Source organism: Mya arenaria, chromosome 8 (genome assembly GCF_026914265.1).
Source record: "Mya arenaria isolate MELC-2E11 chromosome 8, ASM2691426v1".
In the NCBI taxonomy this organism is placed as follows: domain Eukaryota; kingdom Metazoa; phylum Mollusca; class Bivalvia; order Myida; family Myidae; genus Mya; species Mya arenaria.
Window position 1 is genome coordinate 27,008,645 of NC_069129.1, and position 22,128 is coordinate 27,030,772.

At 34.4% G+C, this 22,128-nt stretch overlaps 2 protein-coding genes across 2 annotated transcripts; one reads left to right on the forward strand and one right to left on the reverse strand.

Moving 5' to 3' along the window:
* Positions 1–6,015: 6,015 nt before the first annotated feature.
* LOC128242464 (uncharacterized) lies at positions 6,016–11,733 on the forward strand. The gene is made up of 3 exons (XM_052959622.1): positions 6,016–6,869; positions 7,016–7,185; positions 7,918–11,733. The coding sequence occupies exons 1-3, from the start codon at positions 6,281–6,283 to the stop codon at positions 7,975–7,977; spliced, it is 819 nt and encodes a 272-aa protein (XP_052815582.1). The 5' UTR covers positions 6,016–6,280; the 3' UTR covers positions 7,978–11,733.
* A 290-nt stretch (positions 11,734–12,023) lies between these two features.
* LOC128242429 (dual specificity protein phosphatase 22-like) lies at positions 12,024–21,598 on the reverse strand. The gene is made up of 6 exons (XM_052959577.1): positions 21,566–21,598; positions 19,032–19,099; positions 18,555–18,671; positions 18,016–18,140; positions 16,605–16,776; positions 12,024–14,185 (listed from the first exon to the last, which is right to left on the reverse strand). Exons 2-6 carry the CDS (start codon positions 19,050–19,052, stop codon positions 13,724–13,726), a joined length of 897 nt encoding a protein of 298 aa, XP_052815537.1. The 5' UTR covers positions 19,053–19,099; positions 21,566–21,598; the 3' UTR covers positions 12,024–13,723.
* Positions 21,599–22,128: the final 530 nt, after the last annotated feature.

Genomic DNA, 22,128 nt, shown 5'->3' on the forward strand with positions numbered 1-22,128 from the left:
TGAAAGCGTCGTGCAGTGTTCTCTTCTGTGTGCGGAGCGTAAAACAACGCTTCAGTGGATTCTTTCAATGTCTTAACATTAGCCGTTTGGATTCCTTACTAATTCTGGTTTGCAAAACATTTCAATTAATCAATGAACATACAGTAGATAAAAATTTGATTACTCCCGAACTAACTAAACCTTTTAGGAAAAAACGTGTATCGGGTGAACGGAGATTATATAACTTATGCTTAGTTTTCTCCACAATTTTAACTTAATAATTTACAAAAAAAGATATTATACATGTGTTTTTATTCACTTATATACGTTGTTTATTTTAAATTGCATTTGTTCTTATTAAACAATACACATTTTTGTTCACAATTTTAACCCGATTATTTCATACTTAGTAAAATTCCCTGTTTATTTTACATGGACTTTGGAACGGAACATAGTTTCATGTTTACAATGTTAACCGCAGTATTGTGTGTTTCCTGTCATTCATGTAAATTCGTTATATTTCTTGTAAATGTATGTTTTGAAACAATTCATTCATAACATCTAGATTCATCTACACACTGGTAACAGTGGATTTCGTGCGGTTACTTTTTCTAAACAGTATCCATTGTTAGTACACAAACAGTGATTTTTTGTGATGTAATAAGAACGAAGGTCTTACTCATAATAGTTATTGTTTCGTACGTTCGTTCATAAAATGATTCCTTAAAATGAAAGTGTTTTACGTTTGAAACGTTCTGAATAGTTTGGAACTATATTATCACGTTGATTGGTTTTGTTGGAAGAATATCACTGTGTACTTGTGTGTGACGTATTTAACTTTGACCAATGAAAATGAATGACATTGAAGTGTTCCATTTTATATTCTAGGAATTGCATGTGACTGCGTTCAACGTATTACATGCAGTATTGCATACTTAACCAAGAGACACAAATCATGATCCTACTTGTTTTACTCGTACTGAGTCAATGTTTCAAATACACATTTGTATTTGGTTATTATAGTTCACTTGATGCTAGGGTGTGGAAGAATTAACGTGTTACACTATTAAAGGGTTTTTGTATTGAGCCCGTTTCCCAAGTTTTTTTTTGTTATAATTAAACCAAAAAAATTGTGTGACAAACGTATTCAAGGAACATGAACAAACACAATATGGCCACTGCCACAATGGATCAAAACATATATGTTTATGCTGTTTTATTTCTGCTTTTCGAATCTTGTTTCTGATTTCCTAATGAATATATCTTGTGTTTTTGTGATTAAAAAATACAGACTTGTATCCGCTCAGTTGCATTGATCCAAAGTGATCAGATAAGTGCCTTCGATAGTGCGAAAGTGTGTTACTTTAATAAAGAAATTTAAAACTTAATGATCCATTTAGTACTAAGGTTCAGTATTTAGCAAGCATACTTGTCTACATACATCGTATAAAACAGGTGTATGTATATTAGTGGGATGAGCAAATATTACGAAACAAGATTTGATCAGATTTGGGCAAAAAATCATTTGCGTCTTTTCGAAAAAGCTTTTCTACTAAATGAATATGCTTTATTTTAAAGTATTCAGGAAAACCCAAACAACAATGAATTGTGGTGATTGTTTCAATCTTTTTTCACTATTTGATATTTCTTGGTTGAAAAAATGGTCAATGTAGAGCAAATATTTTAAACTGTAGAAGAAATTCGTTCCAGAAAGTCCATAAAGCGAAAAGTGGAAAAAATAATATTCAAGGGACGAGTCGGCCAGTGACACGAAAATTATGCCACCACTTAATACATGTCATGGTGATAATGTGGACCAAGTATGACAGTGTAACTACTAAACATGTGAAAGAAGTTCGCGCCACAAAGTTCAATAGAGCGAAACGTGTAAAAGTACTGTTCAAGGAAATCTAAGACCAGCACCCAATTTCTCGAAACTTCTTAAGCTTAACAGGCGTAAGTCGCTTTTTTTCAATTAGCCATAATACATACTGAAAAAAGATTTTGATAAATGAAAAATGGTTTATTCTGATAATCAAACAGATTATTCCTACATAATTTCTAAAAATTCTTAAAGAAGTAAATATAACACATTTTATAGAACAACCAAAATAGTGAGATTAGCTTATTCCTGTTATAAGGGACTTAAGAAGTTCGAGAAATTTGGGCCAGATGACCAGGTGACATAAAATAATACGCTATACATCATTGTTGTTATGTGGACCAAGAATCAGATTGACATCTCTATAACTATAGAAGTAGTTCGCACAACATAGGCTTGCCATTAGACAGCCCGCCAGACTAACCGTTATGTGTCTTCAATAATGAACATATCAACCCATATTTTTAATTCAAGAAAAATAACAAAACAACGGAACACAAAACCAGATAACCTTATAAATGTCTTTGAAATATAATTTTGTATATTGTTACTTGCAAATAAAGAAATGACATAGCACTCCGGTGAAACTATTAATTTACTAGTATTCAATAAATATGAATCGATATAAATAAAATTATGTTTAAAGTAATTGGAATAACTGACCATGTATTCTTATATATTAATTTAGTTCCAACGGTTGTACATGAATTATTAAAAAGTGAAACTATCATTCTTCAAGTGAACTTTAATATATTTACAGTATAACGTGAGCACAGGTTTACATTTAAACACGATTACCTAAGATGTTTTTACGCATTAGCCTAGCTTTGTGAGATCATTATCCAGTGATCTAACACAATAAGTATCATAACGAGTGTGTCTATGTTGATCTATGACTCATCAGTATTGGTATTCGGGTATTTTATTCGACGTACCTAATCACCTCTTACAATATTGCACCCGCCATATAAAGCCCTCTACATTAGACACAATTAAATAGTTTATACTTTCGCTACTACCTTTGATAACCCTCTTTCATTTGCCTGTGTTGATGCACAACTTCTTTTCCTTTATAACTTATTCCAACTTTTATACTAAACAAACTTTGAATAATAACAATTATTCTAAAAACAATCATAGTCTTTGTTTTAAAGCAACTGTGTACCAGATGATCAAATTGCAAGAAAAAAAGAAAATTGTCGAAAACTGACATAAACTTGGTATTAATGTGTACAATGCATTGAAATTTACTAACTGAAGTACCACATAGTTTACAAATTATTTAAGTTGAGCAGTTATTTCGTATTTTTCTATTAAAAAAGATTACTGGGTATGTCTATCTAGTAGAATTCATTCCTTTTGCGTGATTGGCTGGTCAATGTTATCACGTGATATTACCAAGTTAGGTATATAGCTTAATTATACCACTCGATTAGAGTAAGCAGTCGTAGCACAGTGGATACAACACAGTACTGCAATTTTGGGTTCGAACCCAGTCTCTGACACAATTTACTTTTTACATTTTGGTACTTTTTCACTATTATGATATCAAAGCGTAACACATTCTATTAAATAATTGTCCTGAGATTCGTTACAGAATAAAAACTTTTTTTGGTGCCAATCTGGTTTACAGTCCCTTTAAAAGGTTTTTTTGTCAATATATATGAATTGGGTAATATGAACAATCTGTTTGTAACAGAAATGAAACTTAAGTCATAAAGTGGGTAGTTTCCATTTTGGTCATTTTTGTTTTCCTCTTTTTTCTTGAGAACATGCCATACATAGCTTAACGAACACAGGTAAATCCCTTTCAAAGTACAATTTTATTGTGTTTTTTTTTAACTAAAGCAAGAGTACCAAACCAATTACAGTCGTTACCTTATCGGTCATAGAAACCTACGGGACATTCGAAATGGATGAAAAGTTCCAGTGTGTTGAAACTATTTAGTACAAAGGTGCTTATTTTGCTTTTTTGAAAAGATTTATGCATTACATGGGTTGCCTAGATTACGTTTTTACTTTTTATCTTTCCAGTAAAGGAGTTTTGATGAAATATATATGCTGTATATTAAAATTAACGGCGAGGCCATATTCGGGCCCTCAAAGATCATTAGTCTTAGATTAAACAGGAACCTAAAGACCTTCGATAGATAACTTTACAATGTGGCATTAAAGGTGTCAGAGTTTACTAATAATTTTAGGCAAACTTCAAGTGCACAAAACTTTTGCACTATTTTGTTGCAACTTATCAAATTTATGTTTGGTTGTATTACTCTTCACGGTGATTCAAAATTTAGAACAATCCTTATCAAATAATGGAGGAAATTCGTTTAACAAATCCTGGTATAGCTATTAAGTGAACATTTAGTCAAATGACCATCACTCTTGAGCAAATAGGCTTCAACTGCTGAAAAATCCGTCTATAACTGTGGAAGAAGTTCCTCCACAACTTCTTGGCTATAGACCGATCAACAAACAGACCTCCCAACCATATGGTGACTCCAATATACTTCAATCAAACCTTTTTGGGTGGTATAAAGAATAACATTATATAATAACCTTATCACTCTATGCCGTTATTTGATCGCGTTTTAAACAGAGATGGGCGTCCATAATAGAACACAAACTAACTTGAACCTGATAATCTAAACATCTGCTTCTTATCTGCTTTCAACGCCTTGAAAGAAGCCCTTTGAAATGATAGAAAGATCTCCTTTGCAGTTCATTTATGTTTGTAAAATTAAGGTTATTGTGCAGTTCGAATCATGAAGTCCCTCAGATATCACTTACTGGTCTCCGATCTTTTTTTATACACTGCAATACTAAGCCTTTCGAAAAATAATGGCTTCAAAATAGATTGAGCGTTAGTTTGTCCAAATAGTTAATAATTGGCTTTTAAATGACAGCGGGATTATGACCAATTTTTAGAAAAATGCAACGACATTTTTTTCTGTTTCGTTGTCCGTGTTGTATAATTGAAGAACATTTTCTGACATTTGGTCAGATCATTAGATAGCATTGAATGAAGAGATAATAATGTGGAAAACCTTTGTCATGAAATACTTGTAAACAGCAGGTATGCTTTTTAGAACAAAAACGTTCTTTATTGAATAGATAAACAATTCCACATCATAGGCAATAACGACTTGTGTAATTAGCTAAAAATAAATGATTTCTTGTATAATGAGTATATAATCGCGAATAAGTGCGGTGGACTTTGTTAACATTGAATGAAGTTTTAAACATTGCGATGCTTAATGTTATTGTTTGGGAATGTAATGAACGTATCTTACGACAAATCGAAACTCTTGTACGAGATATACATGAAATATTTTAAGGCCTAAATCAACCTGTTATTTGTTTCTTCACTCGTAAATTGAATGCATACAATGGCCAAAACAGAGTGAGGCTTTAATTCTATGTTTAAAGTACTTAAAAGAAAAAAAACTTGTACTGAAACTATTCACCCTTTAAACGTGCTGACCATGTCAATAGACTTATTTTCTGACGGTTTTGTGTACCTTCGTGGTAAAAAATGCATCTTTGTATGTAGCTTATACACGTAACCTAAAGAACAATGCATTAAAATTGAGTTTGAATGTTTTGAAGAAGACGTTTACTTTCTGTTTATTTCTATCACTTTGTAAAGCTTTTTCACACAGTTAGTGCTGAAAATGATGCTTGAATTAATTATCGTTGTCAGTATTACGTCTTATATTGCCAGTCTTCTTTAGGATACCTTGCTTCGTAAGGAACTGTCATATGCTGTTTTGCTAGGTATTATATCATGTCAAATTACGTGAGTTATAAACCTTTAAGCATCAGCTCTAGTAGTGACATGACTTGTTTATGTTAGAGTTTATCTTTAAAGTATGAATTTGAGCTTATCACAAGTAGTTAGAATTGAATTAGAGGTTTCAGCGAAATGAAATAAAGCAATGCCATACTAATTTATTCTTTCTATTGCGTACTATATAACGTTTTAAAACCAAATCATGAGAGTATATAATTAACATGGAAGATATCACCTGAAACAGTCAATCTTTATATTTTTAAAGAAAATAATATTTCAACGGGATTATTATTTCAACTTTTAAATTTTGTAGTGGGTCTTTAAAACATGACAACAAACTGCGCCATTTACTTTCAAAGTTTAGGTTTAAAAACATTAAGTGTACGTTTACTAGATTACAAAACATTTCGGTAATTAAGCTAATAATAGTAGGGACTAGATTTCTTTGGAAAATTACATTACCGAATACGAAGTAACCAACACGAGTTCAAATTATAACATAATGCCATGGTCATGGTTATGTAAGAATTTTCTGCGTTACTTAAATACGCTGAACTCTCGGATCTTCAATACAGATTAATGAACATTTGAGGATGAAAAAGAGCGTATGATTTTACGTGGGAAATATGGATAAATTCGAGAAATTCGAAATTAATTCAACAGCTTTCTTACGATACACACACGTTGTAGAATTCACCGCCGAGCAAGACAAGAAATGTTATTACTTTCTTAAAAAGTGTCATCCTGAATCAGAACCATCGCTGCTGATATATCATTCAAGTATCAGTTTAATTATCCAAGGGAAAGCTATTTCGCCTGAGAAAATTTTTGATAGATTGGATGTTAAACATGCCAAAATTGATATCTCCACTACAGATTTAAAAACTCGCAAAACTGAAAAAAATGCCTGCAAACCTATCATTAAAGTTAAGCAAAAAAGTTCTGATCGGCAAAAAGTTTTGGTTGAGTTTGTTCAAAAAGGAGACTTTAAAGGAGTGAAATCAAAAAATACGGAGTTTATGAATTTCGAATGTAGTTATGATGAATTCATTTCCAAAGTAGATTTGGTTCTAGAGCAATTTGCCCTGAACCAATTCAAGACAAAGATAGAACAGTTACGCAGAATTAGGGAAGAAATAGCAAATAATGATATATCAGGTGGGCAAACATTAAAGAAGAGAAAACTATCCATCGACCAGACTACACTTCGATCAGGTGCGTTAAGAACGTTTCCTCCTTTGATTTATAGCAATGTCAGAGACCTATAAATAATATGCCAACATTTAAAGTCGAAGAAATTGATTTGTTTTCATGAAATGTGAAAGCATGCGTCGCCCTACTATTTCCTCTGACCATTACAGGAAAAAGCTTTCATCCTTCAACAGAAAGTGTCCATGGCGGAGAATCTATCGTATTGGATGAAATGGAACGAGAAGTTCTGACAGACACAATACGCAGCGGGGAGGCATTGTTTCGAAGAAGAGGAAACACAACTGAAGCTCAAGAGAAATACCCAGTTCTGACAGATGAGGTAATTATTGAGAAATAATATAATACATTATAATACAATAATGACACAGAACAATTCCTGATTGAACAAATGAGGTAAGTTTGCTTGATTATTTCTTATCATCTAACGAAAAATTAGTCAAGAGCAATTTTGACAAATACAGCCGAACATTACGCTTTAAACGACAATAAAAAAGCTACTAGCTCTATTTCTAATTCCAAGTTTCCAATTTCATTTCGTATAACTCATGTCACAAAACATGACAAAAGGAGTATTGAAATATATGACTATGTAAAGAACGAAAAAAGTTTCAGCATTTTTAGGATATTATATAATAAAAATCAATAAATACAATCAGTGTTATATAATATTAACATTATACATGTAATAATGGAGGAGCCATTTAAACAAGAACAAAAAACATCAATGTTTGTAGCATTATCAAAATCTAAGCATTATCTCTTTAATAAGTTTACAGAGTTTTTCAAAATGTATCGGTACAAAATATACACTTTCTATCGATTTATTCTACATTATTCCAGCTTCCAATTTCCACAGGCAATATGTTATTTCTTGTTCTAAATGTTTTAATATATCGTAATAGTTGGTAAGGTGTATATACAAGAAAATTTTCAAATTCAAACTTTTCGTTATACAATCTTTAATTTATAAATTCTCTAGACATTTTAATAGTAAAAAACACTCATTAATAAAGAAATAATAAAAACACTAAAGTGATGATCTCTTTCACAGGTCTCCGATGGAATATTTTCAACAGACCAGCGAATCCACGGCTGTGGATACCGAAGTTGAACTTTGAACATATTCGTCGACGAACAAGATGATAAACAACACCTTCAAATTCGCAACAGCATCGAAACAACATTGCGAAAATACAATATCGTTGAGTTTGAAGTATTGTTCGGATTATATAAGATACAACTGTTGTCAGGACATGTTGCTGGCTGTGAGGTAGTAAATGATTTTGGGTTATCGGGGACACTAGGTGGATACACACGTAACGAAAGAAGACAAGATCAGACATACGGCCTTTTAGCAAGGCATTTTGCCGAACCAGATATGGACGCACCTCTTCAAGGACATGCAAGCGTTTATTATAGAGGCCGTAATAATTCGACATTGAAAATCGGCGAAGTTATAAGATGTCGAGACAGAGGGGAATATGACATTTCTGCTGCCAAAATAATTGTTGAATCTAGGGATACACGCTTCAGAAATTCAGCAGGCGAACATGTGCCAAGTAGGTTATTTCGTTTTGACGAAGGAAACCAAGAGGAGTTGCCTGTCTACATTTGGGCAAAAGGAGAAACCCATCCACGGAAAGGAAAAATTGCCATTCCATATTACAAGCGAAGAGCTCTTGAAGGACATTATGTCCTGATCGCAGACACAAGCGAACTTGATAGTGAAACGAATACTTTTAGATGGAAAAGGTTATGCGAACGCGGTCAAAGTGGAGCAATATTTTGTTCCGATGAGCCAGACGGTAAATGTGCGCATGTCATTTCGATGCTTCAGGGAATGCAGAATTACACTGAAGTGGACGCCAATCCAAACAAGAAAGGACTATACCTGTCTTTCGATCTGCATGAAGGACTGGAACAATTGAAGAATGACATTGGTGAACAATTGGAGCTTTGTTAATTTTCAGTGACTCTGGAATCAAGCCAGACTGCTTTGACGTCGCCTATTGTTCTTTCTGTCACGGTTCTTAAGGCCGCTTTGTCGAAACGAAAGAGTTTCGGTTTGGAGTATTTGCAAAGAAATGAAAACTAGGTCTGTTGTGTGATTGTTTTTCGTTTATATTTTGTTTTAAACACGTACGCATCATGTTTTTCGGAAATAGTTGCCTTCAAAATGTATTGTTATGATTCAATCATATTCGAAAATAGTACATGGGAGTACCAGGAGGAAATGCACTTGTCCGGCTTGGTGACCACAAACTACTTAATTTCTTGGACCTCCATCTCTCAAGAAAAGGGTGTTCATAAAAGCCAACCTAGAGCGGATTCCAGCAGCAATATATTACAATTATTATTCAACTGAAAGTACAGGGACAAGCCCAGTAGCAAGAATTTTATTAGCATGAGCAAGTGAAAAAAAAACTACCTATATTAGCTCTGCAGGGATTCAAGTCTACTTGAATGTTTATCTTATTGTTGATGTATTTGTTATTTTGTTATATTTGTGGTTTATATGTATTTTGAAACAATTAGCAAAACAGAACGTGAATGAATCGAATGGTGTACATACTCATTATAAGTGTGTAGGTTGATTGGTTTTCATATACTTACTTATACTTATTGTAAGTGTACAAGTGTGATTTGTTTAAATATACTTGCAAATGCTTAATATAAGTGTAAAAGTTCGATTGGTTTATATATACTTCCGAATGTTTATTTTAAGTGTTTGCTCGTTTTACCAAATACTCATTGTAAGTGTATATGTTTGATTGGTTTACATATACTTAAAAATAATTGTTATAAGTGTGATTATACGTGTGTAGGTTTATCTTACTTTCGACAATTTGTAAAGCATTATATTAAATACTAGCAGAATAAACAAACTGTGCATATAACAAACTATATCCTATAGAAAACTAATGTGACTTGTGCCAAGGCTGGCACCATAGGAAATGTGGACGTAGATGATGAGAGGGAATCCATACACACGGCCCGCCGAAGCCGCCTATCCATCAGCCACTGTCACCAGCCCAGCAGCCACAGTCGCCAGCCTCGCAGCAACAGTCGCCAGCCCCGCAACCACAGTCTCCTGAACAGCAACTGCAAGGAGCCAACCTGGACGCATCACTCGATGTCCAGAATAGACAGATCAATCGTCCAGAGACCTTCTTAGACAGATCCTTAGTCGATCCACAAGTTGACAATGTTGTCATCGATGATGCGACTGAGTCAGGCCCCAATTTTTCGAAACTTCTTAAGCTTAACAGGCTTAAGTCGCTTATTTCAATTAGCCAAAATACATAATGCAAATGGATTTTGATAAATGAAAAATGGTTTATTCTGATAATCATACAGATTATTCCTACATAATTTCTAAACAATCTTGAAAAAGTAAATATAACACATTTTATAGAACAACAAAAATAGTGCGATTAGCTTAATCCTGTTATAAGGGACTTAAGACGTTTCCAGAAATTGGGGCCAGTAACATTAACGACAGTGAATAATGGTTCGCAACGTGGAGGATCAAAGCTGGCAAGCAGTGGTGATTTTACATACACAGTAACCCGAATACGCAATACGTACTAACAAGAAAGAACGCTACCCAGCCATTGTAAGACAATTTGACGACACATAATTCGCACATCCATGCAAAATAATTGGGGAAAGGCCAACTCATGAGGTAAGTAGCAAATACTGCTGAAAAATTGACCCAAAACACCCGAAAACCAGGGGACCACTGTTTACCAAAATTGGACAGCGTTGCAAGGATGCCAAACTCCTCTCGCGAGAAGCTCCGCCCTAAGGCCCCAGTACCGACAGACAAGAACTTCGTCCTGGATACTAACTTCATCAAAGGGGACGAATTCCTGGTTGATGACATTCTAACTACATGTACAATAGGGAAAGGCACATTGTCTTGTCAGCTAGAGCGCAACTCCATCATCTACCATTAGCACAGAGATGTTCTATTGACGGTCGAGGCCCTATTCCCACAACAATTTACAATCCATACGTTCCTGAAAAATGGTCAATGTACCAAACAGGTACCACTGGCCTATTTTGTGCTGAGTAGAAGAACAACTCAAGATTACATTCGAATCCTCAAAGCCATCATAAACGCCATGGATTCCCAACCCGCTGCGCAGTGGTTTATGCTGAAGTTCGAATCAGCTACCTGGAACGCAGTCAGACATGTATTTCCAAACACAATACAGAAAGGTAGCGCGTTCCACTTCACGCTCGAGCTTTATAGAAAATTCAAGGACTTGGTCTTTCAACCGCATGTGTTTTACGAAAAGTGATGTCCCTTCTATTCCTGCCGGCTAAATACACACGGGAAGAAATTGAATCATTAGAGGACATCGCGACCGATTCCGGCCACGAAGCACTCTAGACCTTCATGACATACGTGTGAAGGTCACCTGGTTAGAGGACAAAGTCTGGCGGGACAAAAATTGGCCTGTTTTCCAAGAAACAGTCAGAACAAATAATGACGTAGAAGGATGGCATAGGTGCATAATGGAAAAGTTGGTAAAGTTGGCGCCCCACTACGCCCCCTACGTTCAAATTCCTCCTCTCCATTCAGAAGCAGAGACCATTGATGTCCAAGTTCAACTCATATCGGAGCAGAGCCTCACTCACTACCAGCGAGCAACCTTCAAGACTGCCCACGGCCGACACCAAAAGTTGTGGGAAGATTACGAAGACTAAGAAATGACAACCAGCAAGCTTCTTTGAAGTCACCTTTATGCTGGGTTTGCGCCTATCCCGGAGCGACAGGCCGGGCCAATTGAAGATTAATATGTGCATCAATAAAAATTTACTTGTTATATGACATGCATGTATACTATTATTTTTATCACCGTGCAGTGCTATATCTTGTAAATACTTGTATAATAATTTTTTGTACTGGTTTTATTTAAATAAATAAGTTTCGTATGTTCATATGCATAATATATGATTGAATGTTTATTTCAAATTTATTAGTGTATTTATTTTGTGCTTTATCTTCGGAAACATGTGTTCCACTTTTCATTTGAGTATCAGGAACAGTTTTTGAGTTATGGCAAAAGTAAAAGTTTTGCACAAGGACGAGCCCGATAACGTCATCAACACCACTTTGGGGCTGTGAACGAAAAACAGACGAGCTGATAGATATTAAAGTAACTTTATTCAGTGTGAATTCTAGTTCTCAACATGATTTTAAGACGAAACAAACTATGGCCTAAAATATCTGAGATGAAAGCAACGTTCTCAAAAATGCTAATTGGGGTAAGGACAAATATTTTATTTTATTGTTTTTCGTTCAGTCCAAACAGCAAGGTAAGCCGCGAATCTTAACTACATGTATGATGTTTTGGTATATTGTGTATTGAATAATTAATACTTACTGGTTTAAATTGTAATCAACCCAGATGGTTTAATTCAACCAAAAAACGAAACATCGGATTTGGGTCGTAAAAAAACTCTAGGGTCCAGGGGCTTTGCCAGGTAGGACAACCTGTGCACAGGTATTTTTAAGGCATGATAAACTAGGAATTATCAGAACACTAAGTATCGACTTAAAGTGTATTGCACAGCATTTTATTATGTCATAACAAGATTGTTTACAATCATATTTAAAACCTTACAATTTGCAATCAACATTCAATAGAAATATTTCATAAAATTGTCAGAACATATGATATATACTGTCTAAAACATGTAACTGTACCTTACTGTAAAATATAAACTGTGGGCCAATGTTCAGAACGTTGTTAAATATAACAACATTGTTAAGTTAATGTTAACAGAATCGTTGTTAGCTTCTAAAAATGAAATATTATATGATGTGACAATACGCCACTCATTAAATATAGCTTTTAGTGGTCACTCGTTGAAATATATTTCAATCTTTCAAAGTTACAAACAATTATCATCTGTATTATAGAACACATCAAAAACTGAATAAGAAAAAAAATATGAATCAAAAAGTCCAGCAAGTCGCCAATGCGGTAATGCATTTTTATATGATTAAAATCTTTTACACAGAATTGTTAAAGCCCACCAGCCCGTACAACCTCCCATTGGTTTTCGCCATTTTATAACCCTCAAGTTTTTGTTCAAAATCCAGCTAAAAATCATGTGACAGTGTCACTAGCAGAATGAATCTTGTTTTATAAACATACTATAAGTACATGCTAGCAAATTGTATAAAAGAATGAATTAAACATACACATAAATATGATTTTCTGTAAAAATATGATTGAAAATCACATAAAAGGCACATTTATATGATATGCATATCATCAGTAGAGTCGAGATTAGAATTTCAATATATCACATTATATTTTGGCATCCTACTGTTTGGCACTATTCTGAAACTTGGACTTAGCCTAGAGTCAATATGTTTTAAGTAGGGCCATTGCACAAACAAATCCCAAATATTGGAAAACTGGTATTTTCCTCACAGCTTATGCACCAGTCAATTGTAACCACGGCCCCCCAGGTCCTGGGAATAGCAGGACTTTCGGTCCAGGCAAGCCAGGGTAAGATCCCCGTCCTGCGTGGACACACTGCTGGTAAAATCACCGCCAAATGCCCCCGCACACCAGGGACTCTAAGTAAGGCCCATTCCCGGCCATTTTTGGCGCAAAGACAAAACCACTGCATTCACCCGGCACTGCGGGGCCACCTGAAAGGTAAAATCACGGCCCATTTCCCCGGCTATCCCCGGTATACCCCCGGACCTGGAGAGACCGTGGTTACGATTGACTGGTGCATTAAAGTGAAATAACTTCCTTCTTAGAATGTTTACAGCAAAGGCAGCTCATATATTGCAGTGGAGTGGAGTAAACGCCCCGATATTGTTGCTAAGAGTTTTCACATTCACAGTTTTCACCAGAAACACAGGCACATTCAATCTTTCCCTTTAGGACTGACAATCCATCACTTTCTTCAGATTTGTCACATTTATCTCCCTTGAAAGCATCTTCATTGCCAGAGTGACTCCCCTTTTCTTGACTAATGCCATCTAAATTGTCACTACACGTTTTACCTTCTTTGTTCATATCTATATTGCCAGAGTTACTTTCCTTGTTAACAGGGCTATCCCCTAACTTTTCATTTATTTCCCCCTTATTCACCAGATTGGTGCTGGAGTTGTTCCCCCTTTTTCTGTCTCCATATGCTCTATGGGGCAAGGCATATAACTCTGGGCCTGGACTCGTCTCCCCTGTTGATAAGAAGTGTCTGTAGCTCTTTAAGTTAATCTCACAGTCCCTAGCATCATCAAATGGACTGTCAGGATATTTTGCTTTAAACTCTGCCCTTGCCTGTAAAAGAGACACATGTATATACAGATATGTGCAAAAACATTTAAAGGTATTTCCTAAAATTGCTATTAATAACTAATAATAGGACAACATCTTGAGATATCTTATTGTTAAAAGATATAAGGTGCACAAAAGCTAAAGATTGTGGCAGCAAATCAATCTTTCCATCAAAACTAATTGTCGTTAAATGTTGGCAAACTATGAAAGTTTGAGATTGATAAGGTCACTCAGAACAACTTAACAGTTCTGAAAATCACGCAAAAAATATACTTAGTTTAAAGATACACTCTTATTCCCAAATAAGATTTATCACAACTAATTCTATTGTTTTAATATTTAAAACATGAGCTGTCACAGAGACAGCGCGCTCGACTATTTTGCCTCTATTCGGTGAATGGATTGAAAAGTTTTGGCGAAACATGAATGGATCACTGTTAGATTAGATTTCAATGCAATACATGATGTACCGAGATATCTACATAAATTGAATTGGAAAATATTTTAGGTGGTACGCAAACTTTGACGTAAATTCTAAGTAGAACAAGAGCCGTCGTAAGACAGCGCGCTCGACAACGCCGCTTTGACTTAGAATATAATAACGATGTAATAATACCAAGTTTTGTCTCTTTATGTCAAACCTAACTAAAATTATTCAATACATATGGTGACTTTGATGCTGCCCTCCCATCAGCCCACCCAAACAATGACGCAAGTCATTCAAATAACTTGATTTCCCATTTGTATTTAGGCTTAAAACGGAGTTATGTTTCTTGTTGTAAGATGGTCGTAAATAATTTTAAATTTTATTAAGTGCATTTAATGAACGGTATAGAAGTTTTTTTATTAAAATCCCAACTTGCCCTTAACTTTTACTTGCCTAAAACTTTAACCTAAGTCAATCAGGGGCCATAACTTGTATTAAGGATATGGAGTTATGTAACTTCATTGGGTGATGGTCCTGAACAATTATGTGAAGTATTAAGTCAATTGAATGAAGGGCATAGAAGTTATTAAACAATATCCCAACCTGCCCTAAAACTTTAACCTAAGTTCCATAGTCAATCAGGGGCCATAATTTGTATAAAAGATAATATGGTGTTATCTAACCTCATTATGTGATGGCTCTGAACATCTGTGTGAAGTATTAAGTCAATTGAATAAATGGTATTGGAGTTTTAAGTGAAAATCCCAGCTTGCCCTAAAACTTTAACCTGCCCTAAAACTTTAACCTAAGTCAATCAAGGGCCATAACTTGTATTTAGGATAATATGGAGTTATGTAACCTCATTGTGTGATTAAGTCAATTGAACAAAGGATATAGAAGTTATTAATAAATATTCCAACTTGCCCTAAAACTTTAACCTAAGTTCCATAGTCAATCAGAGGCCATAATGTGTGTAAAGAATAATATGGAGTTATCTAACCTCATCATGTGATGGCCCTGAACAACTGCGTGAAGTATTAAGTCACTTGAATGTAGGGTATTGGACTTATAAGTGAAAATCCCAACTTGCCCTAAAACTTTAACCGGACGCCGACGCCAATGCTGGGGCCAGTAGCATAGCCCACCTTTTCTTCGAATAGTCGAGCTAAAAAGGGGCATAATTTTGTCAAAATTCTTGATAGAGTTACCACCTCCTGTGTACAGGCAGGGGGGCATGATGGTGAACAAGTGTGCAAAGTTTCAAAGCCATATGTCAATGGACTTTGAAAATATTTGAGGTGGTACGCAAACTTTAAAATAAGTGGTTACGCCGACGCTAGGGTGACTAGGATAGCTCTCCTTATTCTTCGAATAATCGAGCTAAAAATGATGAATAAATGTCGAAAACAATGGTTCTTAGGAAGGATACGGAGTTTAATTTGAAAGAAACACAGTATTTCTACCTCTGAGATGAAAGTAGATCACAGTAAATCTTTTAATCATTTAATATTTGTGTGTTTTCAGCTATTAAATATACGGTTACAAACTTGTTATGAGTATTTAATATTTTCTATAATAGCATTAATTAGTAAGTAGTTCAAGGTTTATAAGTCAAAACTTATGTTTGTTATATATGTGTATGAATTGATTTTAACAAAGATTGTCACTTTAAAAGCTGTACCTAATTTTAATCAAGTATTTTTTAACCCTATGTAACTTTTTGGTGAAGGAGAAAATAATAGTCATCATATTTGCTTTTAAAGGTTTGTTATCTATTTTAACATATATTTCAAACACCACAATGACTTCTTTGGATATTTTGCGGGGCCAAAATGAGTCTTTGTGAACCTAACCCATAAAGTTCAATGAAAATTTTATAAAAAAAACTTGAACTAATGCTGGAGCACGAGCTGTCACTGTCACAGTAAGTAGCAAATGCACAGACATGAAAAAAGAACAAAACAGAGTTGTTCTGAATTTTGCAAATCAACCCACCTTTTCAAGATTTTCGTTCTCATATTCCTGAAGCTGTTTTTGGAAGCCATAATTTGGTTGAGCGCAGTTTCGTGCCCCTCTTATACAGTTGAGAGCATCTCTCCAGCCCAGTTTTGTAGCTGTCATCAGGTAGGCGCCAGTTACTGTGACACTTCTTGATACCCCTGCCAGACTGCAATGAATGCATAACCAGTATTAGAGCTGTGTATCATCACTCAACTCACGATATGATACGGAGTACGCGTAAATATATATATATATAAAAAAAATTATGTAGGACTTTAATGTTTGCCTAATTTGTAAATTGTTGAGCATATCCTTACCAAAACCATACGTTTAAGGTTTTTATTATTTTGCATCGGGGAAGATGCGTGGTAGTGTGTCCATTATATTTTAATTCTGCCAGACACAATTTACAAATAACTAGTTTATTGTCTGACTTTGCAAAACCACAAGTTCTCCCAAGCTTTGGACTTATATTTTGCCGGCGCATTTCTATAGGCTTCTCTTTACTACCAGTAGTATTTCCTTCCGCCATTCTTGACTTTGCAGACGACTGAAAACAGTCAAAAACAGCGAAAGCCACTTCAGTCACATTTTTGCATTAAGCTAGCTCACAGATTCCAGTTTTTCTCATATCTTTTTTAATCAAATTTTAAAAAAGAAAATTAAATTGCATTTTTTGTTAATAATTTTATGTTTATTTTTCATTTTAGTTAGAAAAATAAACACCGTGTAGATAAATAAGATAACTAGTTGTAACATATTTTTCTAGCTCTACCTGCTGTTTGTGAAAATGCAGCTGAAGTGGCTTTCGCTGTTTTGACAGTTTAAAATGAAAGTTAACAAATTGACCAGATCGTGCAAAGATGTTTGAAAAGTGTTTTAAGCATACAAATCTTAAGTCAAGAAAACAAATCTAACGATACGCAATACACACGATTTTTTACAATGCGATATGCTACAGTATATCGTCGGGTACCAAATCGCGATTTCACGATGCACCAATGAATCGTTACAGCCCTAACCAGTATGATAGATTTTATGTGTTAAATTGACCCGTTCACATTTTAAAGGGTCAGAAACTGAAACAGATCATTCTGAGTCAAATGGGAACTAAACAATCATAAAGAATAATCAAAAGCTTTATAGGATAATAATTATCTAAAAATTGACAGAAAATGGTAAAACAACTCGTTTTTCAACAATAAAATAACATCATTTTCTAAAAATATTGCCAACATAAAATCTATGAGCGAGTAACTTTAATTTGGGAACAAAAATGAGTTTTCGACATGTCACTTTATTTCAGTTTATTTCCTGCATAACTATGGATTTCTTTCTCTCCAAGACAAAGCTTCTGATTTCTGGCTTCAAAACCTGTTATCAGTGGCAGGATATAATTACTTACCAGTGTATAAGGACATTCCCTCCACTAAGTCGCGCCTTGTGAATAAAGTCTATGCATTCTGGGAAGAACTCGACCAAAGACTGTTCCGGGGTGTCACTTGCGACTATACATAGGTATTCACGGTCCTGAAGTAAAATGTTTTATTAATCAGCACTTACTTTCACTTAAAACAGCTTTTATCAGTTTGATAAAACAATGGGTACTACAGGGATCAAATTTATCAAATATCCTGACTCTATAAAAGGCACAAGGATATTGTCATTGTCTTCCGTTATTGACTTTATTGCCTAATTTTCAGTAGTCATTCAAGGGTTTATTTCAATTTTCAAAGTTCAAATTGTCAAGTAAAGTTCTTATTAATACAAGAATACATTGTTACACTGTGTATGGCTTATTGCTGAAATAATAGCCAATTTATTGCTAAAATAATTGCTAATTTATGTTCAACAGACTTTGAATCAAGCTTCTTGTATCTTGTACTTGTATAGATTTCTGATGAGGATTAATCAAAAGGCGATAGATAAAAAAATAATTCTTACTTCTCTGAGAGCCTTTGCGTTGTCATGAATGGACAGAATATGGGTGATGTTGTTCTTTGTTAGCTGATCAATGTCTTTAGAATCCCTGAAATTTCCCACATACACTCCACCAATTATCTGCAATAGAAAATCAAAACAGAATTTTAAGTTGTACTTAAACATTATAAAGTCACAAACATATTTAAGATGTAGTAAATAAGGTGAAGGATGAAATTACAGTTATCAAATTTTCAAAACTTACAATGTGCCCCAGATTCTGAGATATAATTCTAGAAATGCACAACTTCACATTGAAATGATTTTATGTTCAAAGTTTCAGTCAATTCCTTCAAGCAGTTTCAGAGTTTTGCTTAGTTAGACAGAAATTGGTTGAGTAATAATAATAAATAATAATAAGAGCTATAAGGATCAAAACGCAGTAGTAAACAACCCCATTGTAATGGTTGGCATAGTAAATAGATACATCATTACATGTACCTTGTTCATTCCATTCCCCATGACTGTTATTCTTCAATTTCTTGTTTCAACGTGGATTCTGTCTGTATCTAAAACAAATAAACATTTTCACCTTTCATAATAGAGTTGAATGCTGTAATTTACTTGTCTAAAAAAAAATGGTTCATTTTCAATGAATGCTGATTTTTTAGAACATTTAAGAACCAAATGACATTTAAAATCTCTGTCCTTGATGAAAATTTCACTACTACATCTTAGAAAGCTGAGAAATAACTCCAAAATTTGTTCTTACATTGTAAACATTGTAAACATGAGGAAAATACTATAAGTATATGCTACAATACATAATGCCAAAAAAATTTTTTTTTGATTACAAAACAAATTTTCATCAAGAACATTTCATAAAAAGACTATCATATATTTGTTAATAAGTTATAGAATTCCTTAGCGCCACCTAGCCGGAAAAATGGCAATGATTCTTTGTTTCAAAAGCAACAATGTTTTAAATGGCATGCATTGTTTGTACAATACAAATATCAATTATTTTTAAGTTTATAAATGCTTGACAACATTTTCATAATTATGTTGCTTTTTCTATCGCATTTTAACAAACTTTTATCATTTGATAACGGTCTTCTCAGTGTACATTCTGATTGGTTCACATCAATAGCTCTGCCTACTGACAATGTTTCGATAATTGGATGATACATGACCAAATCGTCCAATTAGGAGATTACCGATTAAAAATGGCTTATTGCAATGTTTTGACTGCTGGGGCAGTGGTCAAAACCTCACTAAATGACAGATTTCCAAATGCTTAAAATTGTCAGCGTATCTATGTCTATATAAATCAAAAGCGTCATTAAAAGCAAAACAGTTGCAATTCAAAATATTACACCAAACGATTTTCACGCAGCAAAAACTTAGCAAAATGAATTATTCAGACGGACTATGTAAAATCTGCAACAGTGAACAAGACAATTTAACTCATCTGTTCTGGAATTGTAAGCACGCGCAAAACTTTTGGCAGGAAATAATTCCGATTGTCGAAAATATAGCCTTAAACACATTACAAATAGAAATAACAAACCAACTATCAACAGCCTTGCTTGGACTCTTTATTTTTCCAACAAAATGCAAAGTAATAAACACTATACTGTTAGAAACAAAGTGGCGTATGTGGAAAAGTAGAAACTGCATAAACTATGAACAGAAATACACAGATATTAAGCTGATGTTACTGGACATTAAACTATCTACTATAGACCAATTAAAATGGTCTGACAATAACCGGTCAGTAGAATTAGTTAAAGAGTACTTTATTATTTGAAGTCGCATTTTGGCTCTTTTTTTCAGAATGTAAGACACTTCAGACATATTAAGGACTGTTGTCATGTATAAACTTGTATAAGTGTTTACCAGCTTTACTATTAAGCTTTAGCTGTTACTTATTTGTAATTTGTTGATAAACATCCGTTGCCTTATTTTACTCATTTTGCTTTCAGGAGTAAAATAATATCTTATTTCGGATAAGAAAAACAAAATCATACGAGAACAATGTACATTTTTATATTGATCTCAATCATTAAAAAGGCACTTTTGAAGTGCATTGTATCTGCTGCTATGCTTTTACCACTTTTGCTTTCGAAGGTAAAAACATTTCAAACTCAGATTTATTAAACATATGCAATATATAGTACTGCTATTTTAAATATCTAAACATTTTTGTTAAAACTGTAACTTGATAACTGCATGCACTTTGAATATTACTGTTTTTTAATGTTGTAAGGGCCCATGGGGATGGCCCCGACCCCATGGTACCTATTACGGGGCAAATAAAAGGGGTCCTCGAGACCTCAAAAAGGAAGAAAAAAAAATTTGTCAGCGTATCAATGTTGCTTTGATGTTACAAATGGGCGTTATCTGGGAATATTGGGCGACCACTTGCCCAAAACACCACCTCCAATAACCCTCAATCACATTTTCACATGTTGACCAAGACATCTTATCCGGGCTTTGCACATTCTTGTCAATGGCTCATTAAGGTTGACCAGTAGGCTGACTCTGATTTGCCCCTCAGCACAACTGTCACAATACATATCATCATTTCAACCAGTCCAAATAATTTTTGCAACATTTGATATGGAAAATCCTTTATCCTTAGAGAATCCCTTAATGAACATCTACATTGTATTATGATATTTCTGAGACTACATTTCAACAAGAACTAAAATAAGTTTAAACTTAAGTGTGTGACAAGGTGAAACAGCAATTTGAGATGGGTGGGCGACTTAATACCTTAATGGTAATCTTGGAATGAGACTGAAATAAATTCAAGAAATATCTTCAAACCGCTGAACCACTGTGTGTCCGACAAGGAAGTATCCGAAACATAGACAACTATGTCTAATGTATAAATCTAGGGCTTACAGATATTTTATAATTTAAATAAAGATGTGTATAGGAGTAAAACAATTAAACTTCATATAAGTTTTATCAAACACATTATATTAATAAATTCCCCTTCAAAAAACGTAAATTTTAGAAAATCTCACATATTTCTAATTTTGCCTCAAGGCAATTCGTCCCAGTCTAAAACGGTCAAAAGGTATGATACTAATGGGCGTTCAGGAAAATATTTTCATTTGCATATTTTTATATTTCCCTTTACCATGAACCGGGACGGACCCAGAATTTGGCGTTAGAGGGGGTGTTAATAACGGGCGTATTTTTTTTTATTCTCGCCACTCCCCCCGAACCGAAATTTGCTTGGTTGACTAGTGGTTGGAAGTGTTGGCAGAGTGGTTGGGGTACGCGTCCCATATTTTTTACAATTTATAGTCTGAAATGGCGCCTTCTGGACGTATTTTATTGCTTTTTTCTCCTATATTGAAATAAAAGATAACTTTAACCCCTGTACCTGCTAGTGACGAGTCTGCAAATACCAAAATTCTGGCGTTAATATATATTTATCCGGTTCGAACTGTACAAACTCCTCAAAGGGGTTACCTTGCATAGATCAGACAGCGCCATTTCGGATTGTTTTATGCATTCAGTAGGACGAGCGCTTACCTAACGTAAGTAAACTGCAGCAATGCACGATATTTGGCTAATACTG